Source organism: Vicugna pacos, chromosome 32 (genome assembly GCF_048564905.1).
Source record: "Vicugna pacos chromosome 32, VicPac4, whole genome shotgun sequence".
In the NCBI taxonomy this organism is placed as follows: domain Eukaryota; kingdom Metazoa; phylum Chordata; class Mammalia; order Artiodactyla; family Camelidae; genus Vicugna; species Vicugna pacos.
This window is the reverse complement of record NC_133018.1, coordinates 23913116-23934078: the sequence shown is the minus strand read 5'-3', so window position 1 is coordinate 23934078 and position 20963 is coordinate 23913116. Positions and strand designations below refer to the sequence as shown.

Sequence of the window (20963 nt, the reverse complement as noted above, 5' to 3'; positions counted from 1 at the left end):
TCACTTGGTCCTTGCAAGTGAGAGTCCTGGCAGCAGTGCTGCCCCGGCTGCTGGTCGTGCTGAGTCTGGAGTGCACCGTGCGCACAGCGAGGCCGCTCCCCGGAGCAGGGGTGAGGCCCCTGCCTTGATGGCGTGGATCAAAGAGGCTTCCCACGTTTCAGAACATCGGACCCTCGGTCAGATCGGACTTCTCTCCTGGAGGGCTCACACGTGAGCAGAAATGTACCTGAGGAAGCTCCTCCATGTGGCCGTCGGTCAGCGGGCCTTTCTCTGAGCCGTCAGCACAGAGGCCACTGCCCTGGACCTGCGTCCTCGGATCTGCCCTCATACCTGTCGGTTCTCTGGGCTTCACCACGAGGCTTTTCCCTCTCCCTCTTAGCTCCCCAGGGCTGTTTCTGGGCTGCCATCATGCTTAAATTATCTTTTTTTTTTTAATTGAAGTGTAGTTGATTTACAGTGGTAGTTTCAGGTGTACAACAAAGTGGTTCAGTTACACATATACATACAGTTTTTTTTTCAGATTCTTTTCTATTATATGTTATTACAAGAAATTGAATACAGTTCCATTTACATTCTTAAACCTAAGGAATAGTTGATCAAATTTTGTGTAATATCAAATTTTTGAAATTGAGTCAGAGAACAAGTATTTTGATTATTAAACATGAAGAAAAGAAACGTTTTTGGTATAATTTTTTAATGATGAAAACTTTACTTGCAGGGTTTGTTTTGATTGTGCTGAATCTAGTCTCATAGTTTCAACAGACTCTTAAATCCATTTACAGCCTAAACTGGACTGTCAGCACATGGGTTTGAAAGTATGAAATATGTTAATAAAATACGGCATTTGATTCTAACTTAAGTTCGGTTTCATGTGTTAAATAGTTGATTTAGTTTGGGGTTGATTTCTGTGAAATGGCTTCTTAGACAAACAGAAGCAAGTGTTATTTGCTAATACAAACTCTTTCAGAAAATGGCATTCAGAGCTTAAATATCACATAGAACTTTGCAGAAAGATACGTGTGTTGCTCATGACCCGTGTTTGGTTAAGACAAATAGTGCTCTGATGGGCGGCCAGGGAGTCTCCTTTTTGTGACGGTGACGTGAGGTGGACATAAAGGGCGGTTGCGGTGGCCCTTCCCTCCTGGTGCTGAGCTGGGCCAGCAGTCTCCTCCTTGGGGCCACACGGAGGCTTCTGCTGCAGAGGTGCCACGGTGGTGTGTGACACAGAACCCTCCAAGAGGTAAAACAGTATCTTTTCTACTTTGAGACAGGTGCGTACCACTGATTTACTTCAGAAATGGTGCCTTAAAGGTGGCTAATTGAAACGTAGATCTGTGCACTAAAACCAAAAAGTCATTATTTGTGTTTAAGCTGTCACGGTAAAATCACAAAAAATTTAAAAGAATCAGTTTTAATTTTGTGTTTTTTTCCATGATTAATAAAATTAAATTATAAGTTTGTGAAGTTCTATACAAATTGTAAGTGGAAGTAGCGCCCAGGCCTGATAAAATAGCCATGAAAGCAGAATTCTGTGTTAGACTCTCCTCTGATAACATGGGTTTTCAAAACGTGCCCTGGGGCCCCAAGACCCTTCTGCAGAGTTCGTGTGGCCAAAACTACTTTCCTAATAATGCCAGGATGTTTGCCTCCCCCACCATCCCCTCTCCGGTGGCCGGTGGCAGAGCATCCTAGAGGCCACATGCGGTGTGACAGCACAGCAGGCCGAACGCAGAAGCAGATGTCAGAATCAGGACGCCCTCCGTTTGCTGGGAAGTGCAGATCACTGCTCTTCCTTTACTGACGTTTGGGGAAAATACATTATTCATCTTAGCACGCGTCTTAGTTTCCCACGGCTGCTGATAGCTTCCCCCGCACGCAGTGGCTTCACACAGCACGCATTTCTGCCTTACAGTCTGGAGGTCAGAAGCCAGAAGGGAGCCGCGAGGGCCCACGTCCAGGTGTGCACAGGGCTGAGCTCCCTCTCCAGGCTCTGGGGGACGTGTTTCCAGCTTCCAGAGGCGCCCGCGTTCCTGCCACGTGGCCCCTCCCTCTCCCTGAAGCACACTGCTGTGGCCTTTGCCGGTCTGATCACACCTCTTTTTTCAAAATTTGATCCTGTTGCCTCCGTTTTAGAAGAACCCTTTTGGTTACCTTAGAACAGCCCAGAGAGTCCAAGGTAACACCAATCCAGACTAACCACACCTGAAAGCCCCTTTGCCCTGCAAGGTCACGGTCACAGGATTCGGGTGTGGGCGTATACCACACGCGCAGTGGGCTTGTAGTTACTGTTTTAACTGAATGAATGCACATTGAAGCTGCTTCTCCGCGGTGGCAGTTACCTGTGGAGAGCTGCGGCCTACAGGAGCCAGAGCTCTCTGGGGCCTTCGGTGACTTTCCAGGACAGAGGTCCCAAGACCACATCCGTGGGCTGCGCTTGGCGGTAGGGCTCCTCACGGCTGTGTCCCGCCACGGTGTCCTTCCCCATGGTTGGGAAGTGACGTGGAAGGTGCACACAGGGGTGGCCGTGCTCCCACTCCTGTCCTCACCTGCTCTGTTTTCTCACCTCTCCGCTCCACAGGTGATGCCTTTTTTCAGGTTCCTGTTTAGACGTCCCAGTGTTTCTTCATGTAAATGTTAACATCTGCACGTTATTCTGTGCTTACCTTGACCTCTTTCCTGCATCATTGCTAATGCGTATATGTTTTGTTCTGCACTTCGTGGGTTTGTTTTTTTTCTTTCTCTCTTTCTTTCTTTTGGTTTATTATTCGCTTGTTTTTAACTTAGTATAGATCCTGAAGACCTTTTCATACCTCTGTGTTAGTTCCATAATGTAACCTAACAAGTCCCCCGTTAGTGGGCTTTGGGGTTTCCCTAATCTCTTAAATGTGGAAGTTGTGCTTAATTCCCAAGGGCTGCACAAACTTAGTAGTTGAAAACAGCACAGATTTATTCTCTTCGTTTCTGGAGACCAGAGGTCCAGACTGGTTTCACTGGGGTGAGATCAAGGGGCCAGCAGGGTCCCAGGCCCGGAGGCCTGAGGGGAGAATCCATTTCCCAGCGTCTCCAGCCCTGGCGCTGCACCCTTGGCTAGTGGTCCCTGCCTCCGTCTCCCAGGCCAGCAGTGTCACCTCTTGCTTCCCCAGTTGTGTGCCTTCTTCTGTAGCCACGTCTCCCCCTGCTTCTCTCTCCTGAGAACCCTTGTGATTGTATCGAGGGCCCACCTGGGGAGTCCGGGCTGGCCCGTGCCCTCGTCCCGCAGGCCTTTAGTCACACCTGCAGTTTCTTTTGCCGTGTAAGGGAACAGTCACCGGTGCTGGGGATGAGGACCTGGACATCTGGTGACGGTATTCAGCCCACCACAGAGGTTTCTGAAGATCATGTTACGAATCCACCTGGACAAACCTTGCTAATGAGTGCATTACATTTGTAAACAAGTATTGAATCATTTAGACTATCAGAGGCAAAAAATAATGAGAAAGCTTGGCCGTGCCAGCTGTGAAACCTGCTCTCAGAGAATGTTCTTGCCAGCGTGTTGTGCCGGGCGAGCTCCCCTGCCGTCTGCGCGGGGCACCGCAGGGGCGTTGGGTGCTTGGAGTTGCCGTCAGCTGCAGTGATGCTGCGTCTCGGCTGTAAACCTTTCCACAGCCTCGTGGGTTTTGCAGGTGAATGTTGGTTGATGTTGCCTTGGTCATAAAGGTAGATGTTTTAATGTGATACATTTCCCATTATTTTTTAAATTAAACAGATGGGAAAAGGTTATTTCTTTATGTGATAATCATTCCTTTACTTCCCTCCTTTCTCCTTCCCTTTTTAGGTAACAAAAAGTGGTAGCAGATTTGAACTTGCCACCATGGTGATGGCTTTCTGTCTCTCCTAGGTTGAGGAGATCAGAAGCAGCATAGCTAAAATAGCTCAGCATGTTGAAGACGTAAAGAAAAACCACAGTGTCATCCTCTCTGCACCAAACCCAGAAGGAAGTAAGTCGTTGGTTTTGAAAAGAAGTGTGTCTGTCTGTCTGTCTGTCTGTGACACAGGCCTCAGCCTGGCAGCTCATGAGACTGGGCTGGGGGTCGTCCCAGTGCTAGAGGCTGGTGGGCCCGACCTCGGGATTCCGATGAGTCTGGTCTGGGTGAGCCGAGGCGTCCGTCCGTTGTTCAGCCGGGGTGAGGACCACTGATGCGGGGCGTCCGCAAGGCTACAGAAAGGTGGCTTTGCGGGAGTTTGGGGCTGTGTCAGAGACTGGCCTTAGATCTGGAGTATGTTCACAGCTAAACAAGAGTAATAGAATTTTGTGTGTAGATGAAAGTAAGAGATTTGATTTTGGAAACAGTACTTGTTAGAGCAGGCTTAAAGATGAAGAACAGAAGAAGAGGCGGTCTCAAGTCCTAAGCAGAGACTTCTGTGTGGAGTGTGCTGTTCTCAGTGTCTGGTGGCAGCATGTGACCACGTGATTTTAAATTAACTGAGCACCAGGCATTGGAGGTTACGAGAAAGTGTTTCCTTGATCTGAACTGATACATTTTGCAAACTTTTAAAAGTAAGATGGATCTGGCTGATAAGCCAGACTGCAAATTGGGATCCATACCCCTTTTCTGGGGGGGTGATAATACTGAGAGTTCTAATCCATGAAAGTGACTGTCCCTCTACTCACGTCTTCTTTCATTGCTCTCAGTAGTGTCCCGCAGGGGTCAGCGTCAAGGCCTCACACACCTTTCACGCCAATGCAGATAGTCTCTGCTGTAACTTTTATTTTCCGATTGTTTCTATATATAGAAATACAGCAGGATTTGTGTGTTGATCTTGTATCCCATTATCTTGCCTAGTTACTAATTTCAGCAATTTCTTGGTAGATTCTGTTGGGCCTTCTCTGCACCCAGTCACGTCCTCTGTGGATAATGACAGTTGTCCCTGAGTCCTTAGGCTTTTCGTTTTCAGTTGACTGACTTCCCTGACCTTCCATACAGCATGAGTCGGGGTGGCGATGGGGACACTGATTCTCAGTCTCGGGGGAGAGATGAAGCAGCTTCGTTAGCAGATTGTTTGGTGTGGCCTTACACTGAAGAAAGAGCTCGGCGTTAAATTGAGAAGGAACTCATTTTTGATGTTCAGATTTTGCATTCTTGTAGAATACTGCTTTGCGTGTCTGTAGATGCCCTGTCTTATGATTTAGAAGAATGTTTCCCGAAGTGTGGGGCCCCTGGAGTGGGAATCTCATTGGCTAGTTTATGAAACAAGTTCTGTGGGGTCCTCTTCACACCCCGTCCCCTGCTTGGAAAGTTACAGTGTACTTAGCGTCATGGAGGCTCTGGGAAGTCCTGCACAAAGAAACCTCTTTCCCTTTGCTCAGGTAGTGGTTTCGCCAGAGTGTTTGCCCACAGAACTTTTATGTAACACCTGTTAGCATCTTGCTTGATTCTTGGAGAAGTTGAATTTGAATAAATGTTAGTGTATTTTTTTTTTTTTTTGCTGAGAAATTTGCCTCCCTAAACTTTCGTCACCAAGTAAGAGCAGATATGATTGCTTGAGTGAATTTAGAGCTCTTAGTGCTTCACAGTCGTCCCTTGGGCCTAAAGAGAATGATTGCTTTTTGTCTGTTTCAAAACAGAGTGGAACCAAAATGTAGGAAGTGACGTCTAACTGCTTACTTAAGTTGGTGTTTGAAAAGAAAAATACAGTAACTCCTGCCCCACAGTGCCAGCCCTGGAAGTGCCAAGAGGAGGCGCCTGGCCCTGGGCTGCTGTCCCCGCCCGGGCAGGGGAAGCTGGAGCCCCGGCCACCCTGCGCAGGCCCCTGGGTGGGCGCCCAGAAGGGCTCTGAGTACAGTGGCCCCTGGTGGAGCCAGATGGCAGCCTGGCCAGCTCCAGATGGGGTCGGGCTGCCCCGCCCGCCCTCCTCCCCGCACGCCTGCGGGCTCGCTGTGCTTCTTGGCTTCTCGGGCCTCAGCTGCCTCAGGGGAGAGCGTCTCTGGTCGCTGGGCACTTCTCTGGGTGGCCTTCTCTTGAATCTTCCTTCCTGCGTTTTTGGCTTTATGACACCTTTAAGCATCTTAAACCATTTTGTGCAGCCCTCTGTGGTCAGCAGAGGGCCAATGAGATTGCCTGCCCACTGAAGAGGATGCTGCCAACGCGCCGTTCCCTCTGTGACCGGAAGTCCCGCCTTGACCAGTGCAGCCTGAGCACCCACTTCTGTGGCGTGTCGCGTCAGTACGGCAGTGCCCCTTTCATTCCTCTCACTGCCGCCTGAGCCCTGCGCGCTGTGTTAGCAGGCGGGTCCAGAGCCTCCATCCCGGGTGACCCCCTCCAGGGCTTCCTTATCCTGGGAGGGGAGCCCCCTGTGGGCTGCCCGCTGGGAAGGGGCTGACCCCGCAGTCGCAGCCTCAGTTGGGGTGCTCCTGAAGCTGCTCAGGGTCCCCAGCTGCACCCCGGCCCTGGCTCTGGCGCATCGTGTCCTCAGCTGGGCCCGCCCCTGCCCAACCCTCCTGCTGCAGGTGCACTTCCCCCTGAACCCCTTCCCACACTCACCTTCCCCAGACACGGTGAGGGGGTCTAGCCCTCCCACCAGGGCCCGCCGGGGTTAGAGTAGATAGCAGAAAAGAAATGAAATACATGGGAGGAACTGTTCCCCCCAGCACATGGTTACATTTCTGCTTTCCTTTTTCAGGTCTAGGTTAGCAATGGATTCTGTGAACCGTTTCATCAGTTAGTTGGTACATCAGCCATCCTCAAACCTGGGTGTGCACCAGGAGCCCCGGGAGGCCTTGTTCAGTCACGTGACTGGCCCAGCCAGCCAAGTTGCCTATTGAGTAGGTTGGGTGGGGCCCAGGAACTTGCATTTCTACGGAACTCCTACCTGACACTGAAGCTGCTGGCCCGGGACCCACACTCCGAGAGCTGGTGGCACGAGCAGTTTTTAAGAAAAAGACAAACCTGAACGTTAACAGAGAACATTGTTCTGTCTAAGTTTGTAGGACATGCTGTTTTGGATATCATAGCTCAGATATCTTTTTTTATTTTAAATTTCACAGAAATAAAAGAAGAGCTTGAAGATCTGAACAAAGAAATCAAGAAAACTGCTAATAAAATTCGGACCAAGTTGAAGTGTGAGTTTAAAGTTTTGATTATGTGTAATAATTGACATTGGGACTATGGGAAATTATTCTTTTCTTCTTTATAATTTTTATGCTTTTACATCTTCAAAAGTTAAAATTGTGAGCACTTTAAATTATTTGTATGTACCTGGAATAGTAAGCCTCGTCTAAGTTACACACTGTCCTAGGATTCTTGAACTCCCAGCTCTGGGGAGCACATACCAGGAGCTGAAGCTCGTGGCTGTTAAGCACTAATTCATACTCAGCAAGAGCAAGCACTTGCACGCTGTTCATCTTTTACACTGTGTGTTTATTGGTGTAGTTTCAGGCCCAACTGCAGGCCCTTGAGCAGGTGAGCAGCCTTTAAAGTGAATCACCAGATTCTTCTTCAGGGTTTAGTTGACGAGCTCTTTTGAACATTTAGTACAGTTCAGCTTAGTTGGTGGTTCAGTTTCAACATCAGTGGATTCCAAGAGGTTTACAGCTTTCCTCTGGGACTTAACCCAGAGGTGGTGTTTTCTTGATACGGTAGAAAGACACATTGTATTTAATTTTTGCAAAATAACGTTCAAATCAAGAATGTTTCTGAAGATCAAGGCCTTTATTATGGGAAATTTCAGACATATATGGGGGTGGAGCCAGTGTCCATGACCTTCAGCTCCACAGTCCTCAGTGGCCCCCACCCAACCTGGTTGGTTTTGCAGCCAATCCCAGACATCCCGGACTTTTACCAGCATATGGTCTTCAGTGTGTATTTCTAAAACAAGGATTTCCCTCCAAAATACAACTGTAATACTATTATTACATCTAAGTTACATAATTTTTTTTCTAGTTTGTTAAAACTGAGGGGGGCACATAATTAGGTTGGTTGGTTTGTGTTTTAGAGGAGGTACTGGAAGTTGAACCTTACGCGTGCTAAGCACGCACTCTACCACTTGAGCTATACCCACCCGCTGAGTCACATTAAATACTATTATTTATTATAAACCAGCCAGTCAGGATTTAGACTTTCCCAGTGATCTTTTAATTTTTTTTTAACAGTTTGTTTGAATTGGGTTCCAAATAAGGACTGTACACTGTGGTTGTCGATATGTCACTCAAAATTTCTTTAGATTGGTTTCTCCTTCCATCTTTGTCCCCAGCACTTTTTTTTTGGTTGGAGAAGCCAGGACATTAGTCCATCCAAAGTTGCCATGTTGCCGTTTCGCTGACTTCCCCCCTCTGATGTCACCTAACAGGTTCCACCGTCCTCTGCAATTCCTGTCAATTGATAGTTAAGTTCTCCAAACGGGATCAGGTTCAGCTTTTTTTCTTTTAAACGTTAAGCTGTAACATCTGGCTTTATTTTGTAATATTATCAATAAATGATTACCAAAATTCATACATTTATTAGTAGTTGAAAAGATAAATTTGAGATAGGGCTTGAAAAACTTTTTTTTTTTTTTAGTTTAAAAGGTAACTCTTTCTTGTGTTTCTAGCTATTGAGCAGAGTTTTGATCAGGATGAGAGTGGGAACCGGACTTCGGTGGATCTTCGGATACGAAGAACCCAGGTTTGACTGTCAGCCTCGTCTAGATTGGAGTGATGTCCAAGAATAGGCCTCTTTACTTTCTTCTTCCAGATTCATAATAATTTTGTCTTTACTGTCCCACGAATCCTCACAACATTTCCACGTAAGAAAGGCACAGTGTTTAGATTACCTCTATATTACGAAGGGAAAAAAAAATCTGTTCAGCCCGTCAACAGAGTTCTGTTCTGAAGAGCAGAGAATCACCCGAATCCTTGCAGTGCTGGCGCTGAGACCCTCGCCCTACAGGGGTTTGTGGGGCAGCACAGTGGGACTCAGTCCACTCAACTCTGCCTGACAGATGGTGGTTGTACATTTGGGCTCTGGGGGCAGTGTGCTTGGGTTCCAAATCTGATCCAGTCAGCCTGAAGCCATGGGCCTACTGGCTTCTCTAAATCCTGGCTTTCCCTCCTGTCACACGGGGGCAGTAACAGTGCAGCAGGGTCACTGTGAAAATCAAGCACGCTTGTTCATGTCGAGTTCTCAGCTTAGACTCCGTTACAGAGTAAGTTGCTCTTATTTTCCACTTGAAGGAGTAAGTAGCCGAATAGTTTGAATTTTTGCAATGTAATGTTTTCATTGATCACTTAACAGAAGTGGCCATTATGTATTGATCCAGTTTTTCCTGTGTTGCCAGCATTCAGTGCTGTCTCGAAAGTTTGTGGAAGTTATGACAGAATATAATGACGCTCAGACTCTGTTTCGGGAGCGAAGCAAAGGACGGATACAGCGGCAGCTGGAAATAAGTGAGTCAGTGAAAATGCTGTCTTTGTTAAAAACGTATTTTTCTTCCTTAAGGTCTGACGTGAAGGTATGTAACTCCAAAAAAGTGATTCCATCTCTGTTTTTGTCGGTACTGTAAAACCTAAAGCCCTTACAGAGTTTCCTGTTCATTGAATCAACCAGCCTATTGTTTACTGACCTCCTTCAGAAATTCTAGGTGACTGGACCTCAGAGTACTTTCTGTTGACCAGACTTGTAGAGGGTTAATCAGGTTTGGAAAACTTTCAGCCATCATCTCCTGGAGTAGTTTTGTGTCCCCCTACCCTTCCTGCCCCGTCTCAGGAGACCGTTCCCGGGGGTCTCTCACGGTTCTGCAGGTCTGGTGAGCAGACAGGCAGTGCCCTCCTGCTCCGGACTCCCTTCCCAGGATGTCTGTGTACGCTCAGCCTGGGCAGAGGCCGTGCACGTGCTGGGTCGAGGTCAGGCGGGCTTGCTTACTCCCCGTCGCGGAAGAGCAGGGTTCCGAGCTGCAACACCGGCCCAGTGTGGGCACCGGGTCTGCTGGGCTGCTCTGCCCCCCAGGGACTCGGGGAGGGGGAGGAGCGGTGAGCACGGACCTCATTAAGTGACACTGTAACAATTGATTGAGAGACAGTTGACATGCCATGTGAATGGTGTTCCAAGTGTATAGCCCAGTGGTTTTAGTATATTAGCACAATCAATTTTAGAACATTTTAATCACCCCTAAAGGAAACTCTGACGTGTGACCAGTCTCTCCACTTCCCTCCCCCAGCCCTAGGCAGCAGCCAGTTTACTCTCGTATTTGTAGATTTGCCTATTTGCACATCGACATAAACTGGCCTCCTCCACTGAGCACAGTGTTTTCAAGGCTCCACCATATTGTAGCGCATATCAGTGTTTCAGCCTCTTTATGGTTGGATCACGTCCATCGTGGGGATGGATCACATTAACGATAGGTTTATTCAGTCATCAGGGGATGAACATTTGGGTTGTTTCCACTTTTTGGTGATTATGAATGATGCTGCTAGGAACATTCACATTAAGTGTTATTTTAATTATTATGACATTTACTCATTTAATTTTGTCTTTTGTGGCACGGAGTGTGAACAATAGTAATCATCAGTTGGGTTGTTCCGAAAACCTGTGAACCTGTTCATAGAGAGCGTCCACACGTTTAACTCAAGGAGTAAGACCGGAAGTGTTCACGCCGGTCACTCTGATGCTGCGTCTGCATCCTCGCCCTTCAGCGCGTGCGCTCAGCTGTCCCCTTCCCCACAGCCAGAGTCACCCTTTTAGGAAAACTGATTTGCCCAGAGTGTGTGTGTCAGTTTCCTTTTTATAGTTGCTTCTCATTCATGCTAACACTGAGCGTTGTTGTTCGTTCCAGTCCTAAGGTTTTTCATGAGCGGTTTCCAGTGCTTCCTGCTTCTGAGTCTTACGTTAATTTCTTTCATCATTAACACTTGCCTAAGCAAATACATTTGAAAGTTTAGGAAAACATTGTTTAAAAACATTAGCAACTCAGATTGTAGCTGCTAACTTACGGGTGCCAACGTCATTTTCAAATATTGCTGCATTCTGAACGGAGGTTTTACTTGTTAATATTTTAGCTGGAAAAACCACCACCAATGATGAACTCGAAGAGATGCTGGAAAGTGGCAACCCCTCCATTTTCACGTCAGACGTGAGTACGTGGGGGGCTTTGTGACCGCGCGTGCTTGTACGTGCACATGCGCTTTCTCCCTCTCGCTGCCAGAGCAGTCGTGAGGTCACTAGTGTTTCTCTTTTGCTTGTTTTTTCCAAAGATCATATCAGATTCACAAATCACTAGACAAGCTCTCAGTGAAATTGAGTCGCGTCACAAAGACATCATGAGGCTGGAGACCAGCATCCGGGAGCTGCATGAGGTGTTCGTGGACATGGCCGTGCTTGTGGAGACGCAGGTAGCCGCGCGCCGTCACCGCCCCACGGCGGGGCAGGCACTTGGACGGGCGCACGTCTGGTTCCCACAGGCCTGGGAAGGCCATTGTTTTGGGTTCAGTCTCATAATTCAAAGGCTGATTGTAGTGTTATTGCCATGTGAGACTGAAATGCTGGAAACAACTTGAACCTTGCACAGCAAGGGACTGGTTTAGTTAATTGAATTCGGGCGTGTCCAGAGCACGGCGGGTAGGCCACTCGGGCTTTGTTCACGGAGGGTCGCTAATGAAACACACAGCGCTGCGCTGGAGTCTCAGGTTGGCATCAGAGGGAGATGCGAAGCCTCGCACGCGCGCGTGTGTGTGTGTACACGTGTGTATACCTAGACACGCATGTATGTGCAGATATGAATGTGTGTGACACACCCATACGCGCACGCGTGTGTGTAGAAGTGAGCACGGCGTGCGCTCCGCGACGTGGAGCAGCATTCACAGAAGGAAAGAAGCGCGCCAAGCAGTGTAGCAACAGGGGGTTCTGGGAATCCTCGTTTTCTTCTTTAAAGTGTGTGTGTTTTGAAGTTTTCTACAAGGAGCTATATGAGAGTAACAATTGGGAGAAACGTTTACAAGAATAAGCCCCAAAGGGGCTGCAGCCACGCCATAAACCAAGCTCGTACTTGCTGTGCGGTGTCCACGGCATGGGCAGGGGGACCCTGTGGGGGCTGAGGGAGCCAGCGCCGCGCGCCGGCGGCCCCTGCTGGGCGGGCGGGTTGCTGCGCCGCCTCTCGTGGCCCTGATATAGGTCCTCCGCGATTCTCCGAGGGCCGCGAGGCTCGCGCGGGGTCGCTCGCTGGGGCAGCCGGCCGCGCTGTGAGGTCCTGCTCCCACGGGGCCTGGCTGCAGGACCTGCCAGCTGGGGTGGTTCTCTGAAAAGGTTCAGGTCTGCCGGCCTGTTTTCTGTGTCTGCCTGGATTATGATGTGAGGAGACGTGGGGACCCATCCAGGCACCGGGTTCATTCTCCGCATGATCACTGACCTTTTGAAGAGCACTGTTTACCTGAGGGACTTTGTCACAGAAGTGTGTGACGGAATTTGCAGTGTGGGGCGGGGACGGGCTGCTTCCCTCCTTCCTGCTTGGGTGGACCTGCTGCCGCTCAGGGTGCAGAAGGGGAGAGTGGGGAGTCTGGCCACCACCGGCTTCTCATTTTCAGGAAGGAAACTAGTTAGACGGTAAGAACGAGAACTAATTATTTTTGTCATTACTGAAGATTTTGCAGTGCCTTGGACTTTCCATTAGAATTGCTGTATGTCAAATGTATCGTATTCATTTCCAATAGAAAAAAATTGCTGTGTTCTTAGCTTTTCTTTATTTTTTCCTTTTAGAAGTCTGTTAGTGTTGCATTTTATTGACACAGCTAATTTAAAATGTGTGCATAGTTAGAACTTACTAGCAGGTGATACTTGGGCGTGAGTAAGCTGACTGTGTGTCACTCCCCACTGCCGCAGACTGCCATGGACAGACAGCCAGGTAGTGTGTCTTCTCCTCTAATGTTTCACTGGATTCATCTCACTTTACGTTTCTGCTCATTCATTTTAGTCACCTGAGTGGCAAACATAAGCTCCTCTTAGTTTGCTGATGCTGTAAAGAAATTACAGCAGCTTCCTCCCCGTCAGGGAGGCTGGCTCTCTTTGTCCCTTGCTGCACGCGCATGACAGCGGGTGTTAGCTCGGCTGACGCCAGCCGCCTCTCGCTCCTGTGCCGACTTCAGAGAGTGTCCCGTGTTGGAGCACATCTCAGAGTCTGTGTGGGTCACCTTCAGCCATCAGCATGGTTGCCCATCCCTTTTCGTTCTTTCCATAATGTAAGTTGGATTTTGACTACTTTGTATTGGCACATGTGTAATGGTCTCATCTTTTTTTGTAAATGTGAAAAATTCGGTCCCCATTACATGCACCTTACGTCCCTGTGGAAACAGCACTGCTGTGTGGCCGTCTTAAGATGCACAATTATGTCATTGAAAAATGTCCTCTAAGTTCGAAACTTTTTGCTTTCAGGGTGAAATGATCAACAACATAGAAAAAAACGTTATGAACGCCATGGACTATGTAGAACATGCTAAAGAAGAGACGAAGAAAGCTATTAAATATCACAGCAAAGCGCGAAGGGTGAGTGCAGTCTTCAAGAACTGAAGTGCGTTTCTCTCTGCCCTTGGTTCTGAGTGCTGGTACGTGCATGTGGGCCTGCTTCCCAGGGATTCCCAGAAACAAAACTTCTTACACTGAAGTTTCGTTTTAAAACTGAATTACTTCCTTTTTTTGCTAAGATGTTTGAAGTTTGCCAGCTAAGTCATGCTGCCTGAACCCTGTTGGTTCTAAGTAATGAAAACCCTTCGTAACCACAGTCAGTTCCTCTCCCTTTTCTCAGCTGGATGGGTTTCAGTCCTAAAGTTCTCTGCTTGCTTCTTGGGTCATTACTTGGCAGGAGGTACAGAACTAACGGGACTGGAAATTCTGCCCCCAGAATTGTTGCATCACATACGATGCAGTGAATTGAACACTGTACTTTTTATTTGGGTTATTTGCTAATCCTTTGGTTTGGAGGAAAGGAGAGGGTTGTTGGAGACTGTGGAGCTAACGTGTTACGTAGCGTCCCCATTTAAGCTTTGTACACACGTTTTAACATCTTCATCTGAATCTTACGTGTGTGGTGTGTGAGCGAAAGCTCTTCTCAGGAAAAAGCGACAGCAGAACTCAGTTCTGACTGAGGGACGGGGAGCTGTGCATGGCATTGTGTGTCCTTGCCCAGCCCTTCTCGGTCTCTCTCCCCTCTGCGGGGAAGGACTGTGAAGCAGCAAACACTGCTTTCAGCGTGTCACCCTCCCCCTCCCCACGGCGGCCGCTGGGCTGACAACGCCTTTCTTAGAGGCGATCGCTCAGTGCCTTGGGCGGAAGGTTCCCAGTGTGATGTCAGGAAGGACCCGTGAAGAGGTCATTGCAGAATGTTCAGGAAGGACGAACAGTCAGATTTTGAGATTGACCTATAACAGCTGTACGTGGCCATCCTCAGATAGGAGGCTGCGTGTCTGGGCTTATGTCAGCCTGCCCGGCACCGCACTCTGCTTTCTCTTGGGACTATCTGATGGGCTAGTCATCTTGAGCCGTAAGACAGTTTCTTGCGCTATTCTGCGTTACGCCTTTAGACGTACTGAGCCTTAAAGCAGAGTGAGGCGCTGCGGGGCACGAGTGCTCAGGCCAGTTCCAGGCACAAAGTGGACTCACCTTAAAAAGCATTTCGGAAGGGCAGCCCCTTCCTTTTCTCCATGACCTAAGCAGCACGTCAGCCCAGCGAGAATTCCAGTGAGAAGCTGGTTGCTTTCACAGAGCTCGGAGGCGGTGGAGGGGTATGTTTCCACCCGGAATTGGGGGGGGGGGAGCCTCGCTTTAGCAGGTGATGGGCGTGCACGCTCCCGGGCAGCCGCTGTCAGGGACATGATGCTCGTACCCAAACTCACCCCTGTCTCCCCGGTTCACAGCCTGACACCCCAAACCACACAACCAGCTAACACTCCCTCTGCTTCTCAGGTGTGTCCTTGCTGGGCTGCTGGGCTGCTGGGCTACTGGCCAGCGTCCTGGTGGCGGTCCTGGGGCAGCCGAGTGAGCCCCTGGGAGGCCAGCGGCACCAGTGCAGTGACGTGGTTTACATGGAGGGCGGGAGCTGGGGCGGCCTTAGCTTATCCCACAGAGAACTGATTTCCTAGTTTGCTGAGCTGGCCTCTCTCTGCGTGAAGAGAAGTCAGTTGCCCGTGTCAGAAACCACCAGAAACTTGTCGAGAGGGCGTGGCCCAGCACTCCAGGGGCTCCGAGGCAGGCTCAGCCGGCCGCCTGACCGCGGCAAGTGGAAAAGCGCTCTCTCCAGGACTGAGAAGTAGTCAGCTGTCCGTGCCTTAGGCTCTAAAGCCAATTCCGATGGATTGTCTTGTTTTAAATGAATGATGCCTTTTAATGTGGGGTGTGGACTTGACCGTGACATAACCAGCTTGCCTTTCTTTGACAGAAAAAGTGGATAATTGCTGCTGTGGTGCTGGTTCTGGTGGCTGTAATTGCTCTAATTATTGGTTTATCAGTTGGCAAATGATGACGTGGAGACCCTGGGTGTGCGTGCCTCTCTGCCGCGCGGCAGTAAGTAACTAATCCACTAATCTGCTTGTATTCACTCGCTCAATTAACTAGTAGCTTGCCCACTTTAAAAACACTGAAAAGTAATCCAAGCCTGCCAGCGGGGCGTGTGCCCGACCTCCGAGCCCTGGTCTCCGGCCGTCAGGTGCTGAGCACAGCGGAGGCTGGGTGCAGCTCCTTCTAAACCAGCGTCCTCAGCTCCCCTGTGCTGCGGAGACGTGGCGGTGCGGCCGACAGCCGCCCCTGCTGCTCCTCAGCCTCGTGTCTGCGGTCTGGGCAGGCTCGCCCTCCCTGCAGCGAGCGCTTCGCTAAGTGTGACCATCCTAGCAGCAAGGATTCGTTCCCAGTTAAAAACACTAACCCTTAGTATTGGATTTATCTCTTAAAGGTTGACTTTTGGAACACGCGCAGCGCTCTAAAGTCACTTTGTGAAATCTGTTTGTTTACTCACCATTGTCACTGCGGAATTAGAGGGAATGGGGCGAGCGCTATGAAATCACGGAATGAAATTAAAATACTTTAACTTGTTTCCATTGGCACCATGTCGTTTGCTTTAAATGCTGCTGTATTAAAGGGAAAACTGTTATTAGTGAGCATGCCTGTTAATTAAAGAGTTCTGAATACAAAAGATACTCAATTCTTTATTTAGAGCATCTCTATTTTTGTTCACCATGAGTACCCCTTTCCCCAAACTTCAGTGGATTTTGTTTTTCCTCTGGTTTTCTTATGCATTTGGAATCATCCTTCTTGTACTTTGAAGTTAGAATGTCATCTTGTGTATTAGGTTTGGACATTCCAGTTATTTATTCTGAAATGTTTGGCATAATCATTGCGATTAAATTTGTGAGGACCTAGATTGTGACAAGTAGTCCTTGATGGATTCATTATTTTGTCATGAGAGCACGGGCTGGCTTGATAGACACTTGGCACTTTAAAAGAAAAAAAAAAGAGGTGTCCCTCACCATGAGCACCTATGCACTAGCACGAGCACTTAACAGACGCGAGCCCCTTGCTGCTCCTGCCCCTTCGTGTGAGCCGCACGCTGCGCTTGAGACCTGCGTTACACACCCTGGGGTGTGGACTTAGTCCTCCATCGCTCAGCGGGCAGGCTGAGCGCTCTCCACCCTGTTCGTATCAGGCAGGATGTTTTTGTATCTTCCCTAACGCTTTCCTGTTACCTCTGTGGAAAAAATGGTTATGTGATTTTTCCTTCACTAATAATAACGGTGTTTTAAATTTTTAAAAATAATTCTTTATAAAACATGTGTTTTCTCAGCTTTTCCTAGTTCACATGGTTAGTTGGATGTGCTTATACTGGAGATAAACTTAGTTTCTGATGGGACCCAGTGAGATGGAGGCTGTGGTTATTGCCATTGGACAGAGGCAGGCTCCCCTCCGTGTCCTTCTTGCGGGGCTGGCTGCTTGCTCTGTGCCCCCGGGGGCCGGCCGGTCTGCCTTCATGCCTTTCAGCACAAATGAACACAAGACAATCTTACTAATAAGAAACACATCTAAGTGCACACCAGCAGTTATTTTTTTATACAAATGCAGTGGTTGATGTCTCTGATTATACTTTTGAAAAACTAATTTATTCAGCAAGTGGTTCAGCACAGCGTTCCGCTGGGCCCAGACATCCTGGTCCCTGTAGCCCTGCAGGGAGGCTGGGATGCCTGGCTTTCTGTCTAGGAGCACCAGGCCCAGGATTTAGGTGTAGTGGGTGGTGGATTGACTCTCAAGGGTGTACCCTGTCCACCAAGAAGTCCAGGCTCTTGGCTGGAGCTGCTGGCAGGAGAATGCACAAGAATGGTTGTTAGAAATGTGGCTCTGAGGACGCAGGAACCCAGCTGCCATGGAGCTCAGAGCAGCACCACCGAGGGCCGGGCGTGGGAGCAAGTGCACACACAGAGCCCCCAACAATCAGCAGACGCCTCGATGGGGTGGGAGTCAGAGCAGCCTCATTCTCTGAGGTGGTTCTGGGTCGAGGGAGGTTAACTGGGGCACGCGGAGCAGGTTCTGGAGCCGAAGGATGGATGCTGGTGGGAAGGAGAGATGGATGGGCCCTGGGGAAAGTGTGTCTGGAAAGGCTGAGCGAGGTTCACAGGGAGATGCATCGAGGCCGCTAGCACCCCTCGCTCTCCAAGAAACATACGTGATCTTGACAAGCAGCGCTGGATTTGAGGGAGTGACAGGGATCCTGAAGGCAGCGACCCCTAGGTGCTGAGTAACGGGCGTGGGAGTTTACAGAGGGGCCCGGCCACGCTGGCCTCCGTGAGTCCTGCAGGAATGAGCAGAGCTCTCACCAGGCTGGTGTGGGTGGAGGGCCGGCCCGTGTCACAGCTGTGACTTCCTGGATGAGGATGCGGCGCACATTTGTTGGCCGTGATCGAAAACAATCTGTCTCTGCTTCTCACAGGGAGAGCTCGGAGTCGGACAGTGGGGTGTGCCTTTCGTGTGTGTGAATTCCTTCCCCTCTCCCACAGACAGGTGTCCTCGAAGAAACTAGATTTCCTAAGGTTGTTTAGCTTTTCAACTGTGCAAGGATGCTTGTTAATTAAAAGCAAAGTGGAACGCCGAGGTGCCCTGCCCTGGGCCATGGATGCAGCCCAAGACTGAGTCAGTAGCTTGTTGATTCTTGCATACGTGCATCGTACCTCAGTGTAAAAGAGTGTACATGTGAGATTTCTTCAGCACGTGAGAAATAGATTCAGTTAAAGTTTTAAAAAGACGTGTAATGCATCTGAGAATTGACAGGTTGGGATTCTGTTGTGACCGGTGGGGAGTGTTCATCAGGAACCCGCGGGGTGCCAAGTAGACATTGCCTTTTACCTCCAGGAGTAAGTGGTTATTATTTTAATGATACATATTTTAACTTATCACACTCATTTAACTTAATGTCCATGTGTCTGTAACTTAGTGCTTTGCCTCTGGAACTTTCCTTCCCTGCCCCTCCCCTTTCTGTGACCTCTGGGGGCTCTTCCTTGATGGCGGGTTGGTATTTTAAAGCATCTCTAATTCCAGGAGGATTTTGTTAGGAAATATCACTAGTGATCGCCTGCCTTTGATACCTTGTGAGTTAATTAACGTTTTTCTTTATCTTGCAGAAAATGGTGTTCATTATTATTTGTGTAGTTATTTTGCTTGTGATCCTTGGAATTGTCCTAGCAACGACACTGTCATAGCAACCGTGTTCCAAGAGCCATTTACCCTGGAGTCAGACCACACCTGCAGCACAGCAGCGCCTTCCCGTTTCATGAGTGAGTCGTAGGCACTGACCTGGAGCGCTGAGTGCTGATCTTTCATTAGTGAGTTCGAGGAGAAAGCACAACACAATGTATTGTTTGGTGAAACACCGTGAGCATAATGGGTGTGATGAGTTAACCCAAACATCCCTGGACTCGAAATAACACGCCACAGAAATTTAACAATGTGAACCTTGTTTCAGTGGCCTTAAAATAAGGAATTATTGAAAATTTCAGTTTTTTTAATACTTCAGTGTTAAAAATATATGTGAAGTTCAATTAGGAGTATTTTATGTTATGAAGCTGTTAGAATTCAGGTCTAAGACCTTCTTCCCTCTCCCAGCTAACATGCTGATTAAGAGACATTTTTGTACTATGTTTAATTTGTGTTTATGTTTGCAAAAATTATTTTTATTATCACAGAACTGTTTTGTAAGATATCTATAATTTTAAATGTTTATAAATTGTTTAATATATTAACATCTTAATTTACTCCAATTGTGTATATTAACTACTGCCTTTTAAAAGAAATAGAAAGCTTCACGATACTAGAGCCATCTTTGCACAGTTGTTTACAAAGTTTGCCAGCGGCATAGAAACCATGGGTTGCAAAGTACCCACAAAAGCCTTTTGAGTGCCTTCTGTTAAAATCTACGTATGAGGTTTAAATGCACCTAAAGCCTCCAGGAAGACCTCAGTTATTGTCCTCAGCTCCAGTCCTGCCTGTCCCATTACCCAAGGTAATAAATTAGTTACTGCACTGTGAAGACATGGTCTCTTCTTTTATTCCATAAAATGCAAGGTTTGTGTTTCCCTGTTCATGCTAATGAAGTCTGAATTTAAGACAGTGATAAAACCAAATTTTAAACTGAAGGAAATTATTCCCAGGCAATTAAGTAATTCTTTTGAATTTAAACTGTTGTACAGATCACGTAAATGTTCTTGTTAAAGTGCCTGCTATTCTGCTGAATCCCGAAGTTTACAGGAATCTGTGATAATTAAACATTTGTATTGTTCTTTTTTTTAGTGTAATAATAAGCTTTATTTTCAGACTTGTAAACTGTATGGACTCCTCCTAGTGAATGGACATCTGTAAGACAGCATCTGGTCAAAATTTTCAATGAATACGTGAAGGATACTCAAATATAGTTAACTCGTTACTTCTGCAAGTGACAGTGTAGGCACATGACTGTCTTCTAACGTTCGGTCTGAAAACTAGTATAGATGTGCTTGATTCCAAACAGTAAGTGTGACTGGAGCAGTCTGGAACCTGTCTTCCTTATTTAATGCAAGTGTGAACGTCACACATACGTCTGCCTGCCTCGCTGCGATTGCAGTCTCTGCCCGTGCATTAGCTTCCCTAGCTGCTCATCACGGTGTGCTCAGAGTTACGGCGCTGGGAGTCTTCTGGCTCTGCCAGACACAGGTCCTGGATCTCTGAGTGGCCCGTCGGGGGGCATGCCCAGTGATCCGTGCTTACATGGAAGGTACAGCTTGTCTTGAAGGGTATTTAAGTGTTTGGAGATCATACTGATGTAATGTGACTTCTGTGCACCTACTTGACTCCGTGATTATGTCCACATGTAGAGGAGCTTTGTGCTGGTGGGGACCCGTCTCCGTGGGTCCCGCTTTCCCCTCAACGTAAGTCTTTTTAGTCCTCACCTTTCATTATAATTCTTAACTGTATTTTTTCAAGACGTTCTTCCTGGATTTGCAGTACTTACTGAACTTGTGTTTTACAGTTGAAGTTATCATCAGGTAACACATTTTGTATGACTAAGCCCCAAGTGCCTATTTGAAATCAGAGTTTTAAAAATGTCTATACAGGTTTGTTACTTTTTATCATTTCTTCAGATATTTCATGTTTACATTAAAAAGCTCTCAGAACCAAAAAAAAAAAAATCCACTTTCTGCCTTGTTATTTCTGGGAAGATTTTTTGGGAGATATTTTGTTGCATATCCATTAATAAATTGTTCTGCTAAGAAAACTACCTGTGGCCGTTACTATGAAGAGTAGCACGACGTGAGCGGGAAACGTGAGTCGTCTCTGATACGTTTTTGATTATTGCTGTTGTTACTACAAGCTTCTGTGGTTCATGTCTCAGGTATCGGCAGGGCAGGTTCAGGAGCCCACCTGAGCTCTTCCTGTTTAGAGCAAACGCCAACCCAAGGGACGCAGGCTGTGTGTCTCCACTCACCGGCTCTCCCTGCTTGTGCCAATCTGACAGGT

The 20963-nt window shown here is 48.0% G+C and overlaps 1 protein-coding gene across 5 annotated transcripts in view; it reads left to right on the top strand.

Moving 5' to 3' along the window:
• Positions 1-19500, top strand: part of STX2 (syntaxin 2) — a 41554-nt gene extending 22054 nt beyond the window's left edge. For 2 of the 5 annotated variants that reach the window (XM_072952884.1, XM_072952883.1), the window contains 8 exons: positions 3878-3977; positions 7025-7099; positions 8566-8639; positions 9292-9400; positions 11009-11082; positions 11204-11341; positions 13374-13484; positions 15373-19500. In XM_072952884.1, the coding sequence (XP_072808985.1) occupies positions 3878-3977; positions 7025-7099; positions 8566-8639; positions 9292-9400; positions 11009-11082; positions 11204-11341; positions 13374-13484; positions 15373-15453 (762 nt within the window). In that variant the 3' untranslated portion in view covers positions 15454-19500. The remainder of the gene's footprint in view (positions 1-3877; positions 3978-7024; positions 7100-8565; positions 8640-9291; positions 9401-11008; positions 11083-11203; positions 11342-13373; positions 13485-15372) is intronic. The other 3 variants (XM_072952881.1, XM_072952880.1, XM_072952882.1) reach the window with 3 other exon arrangements.
• Positions 19501-20963: the final 1463 nt, after the last annotated feature.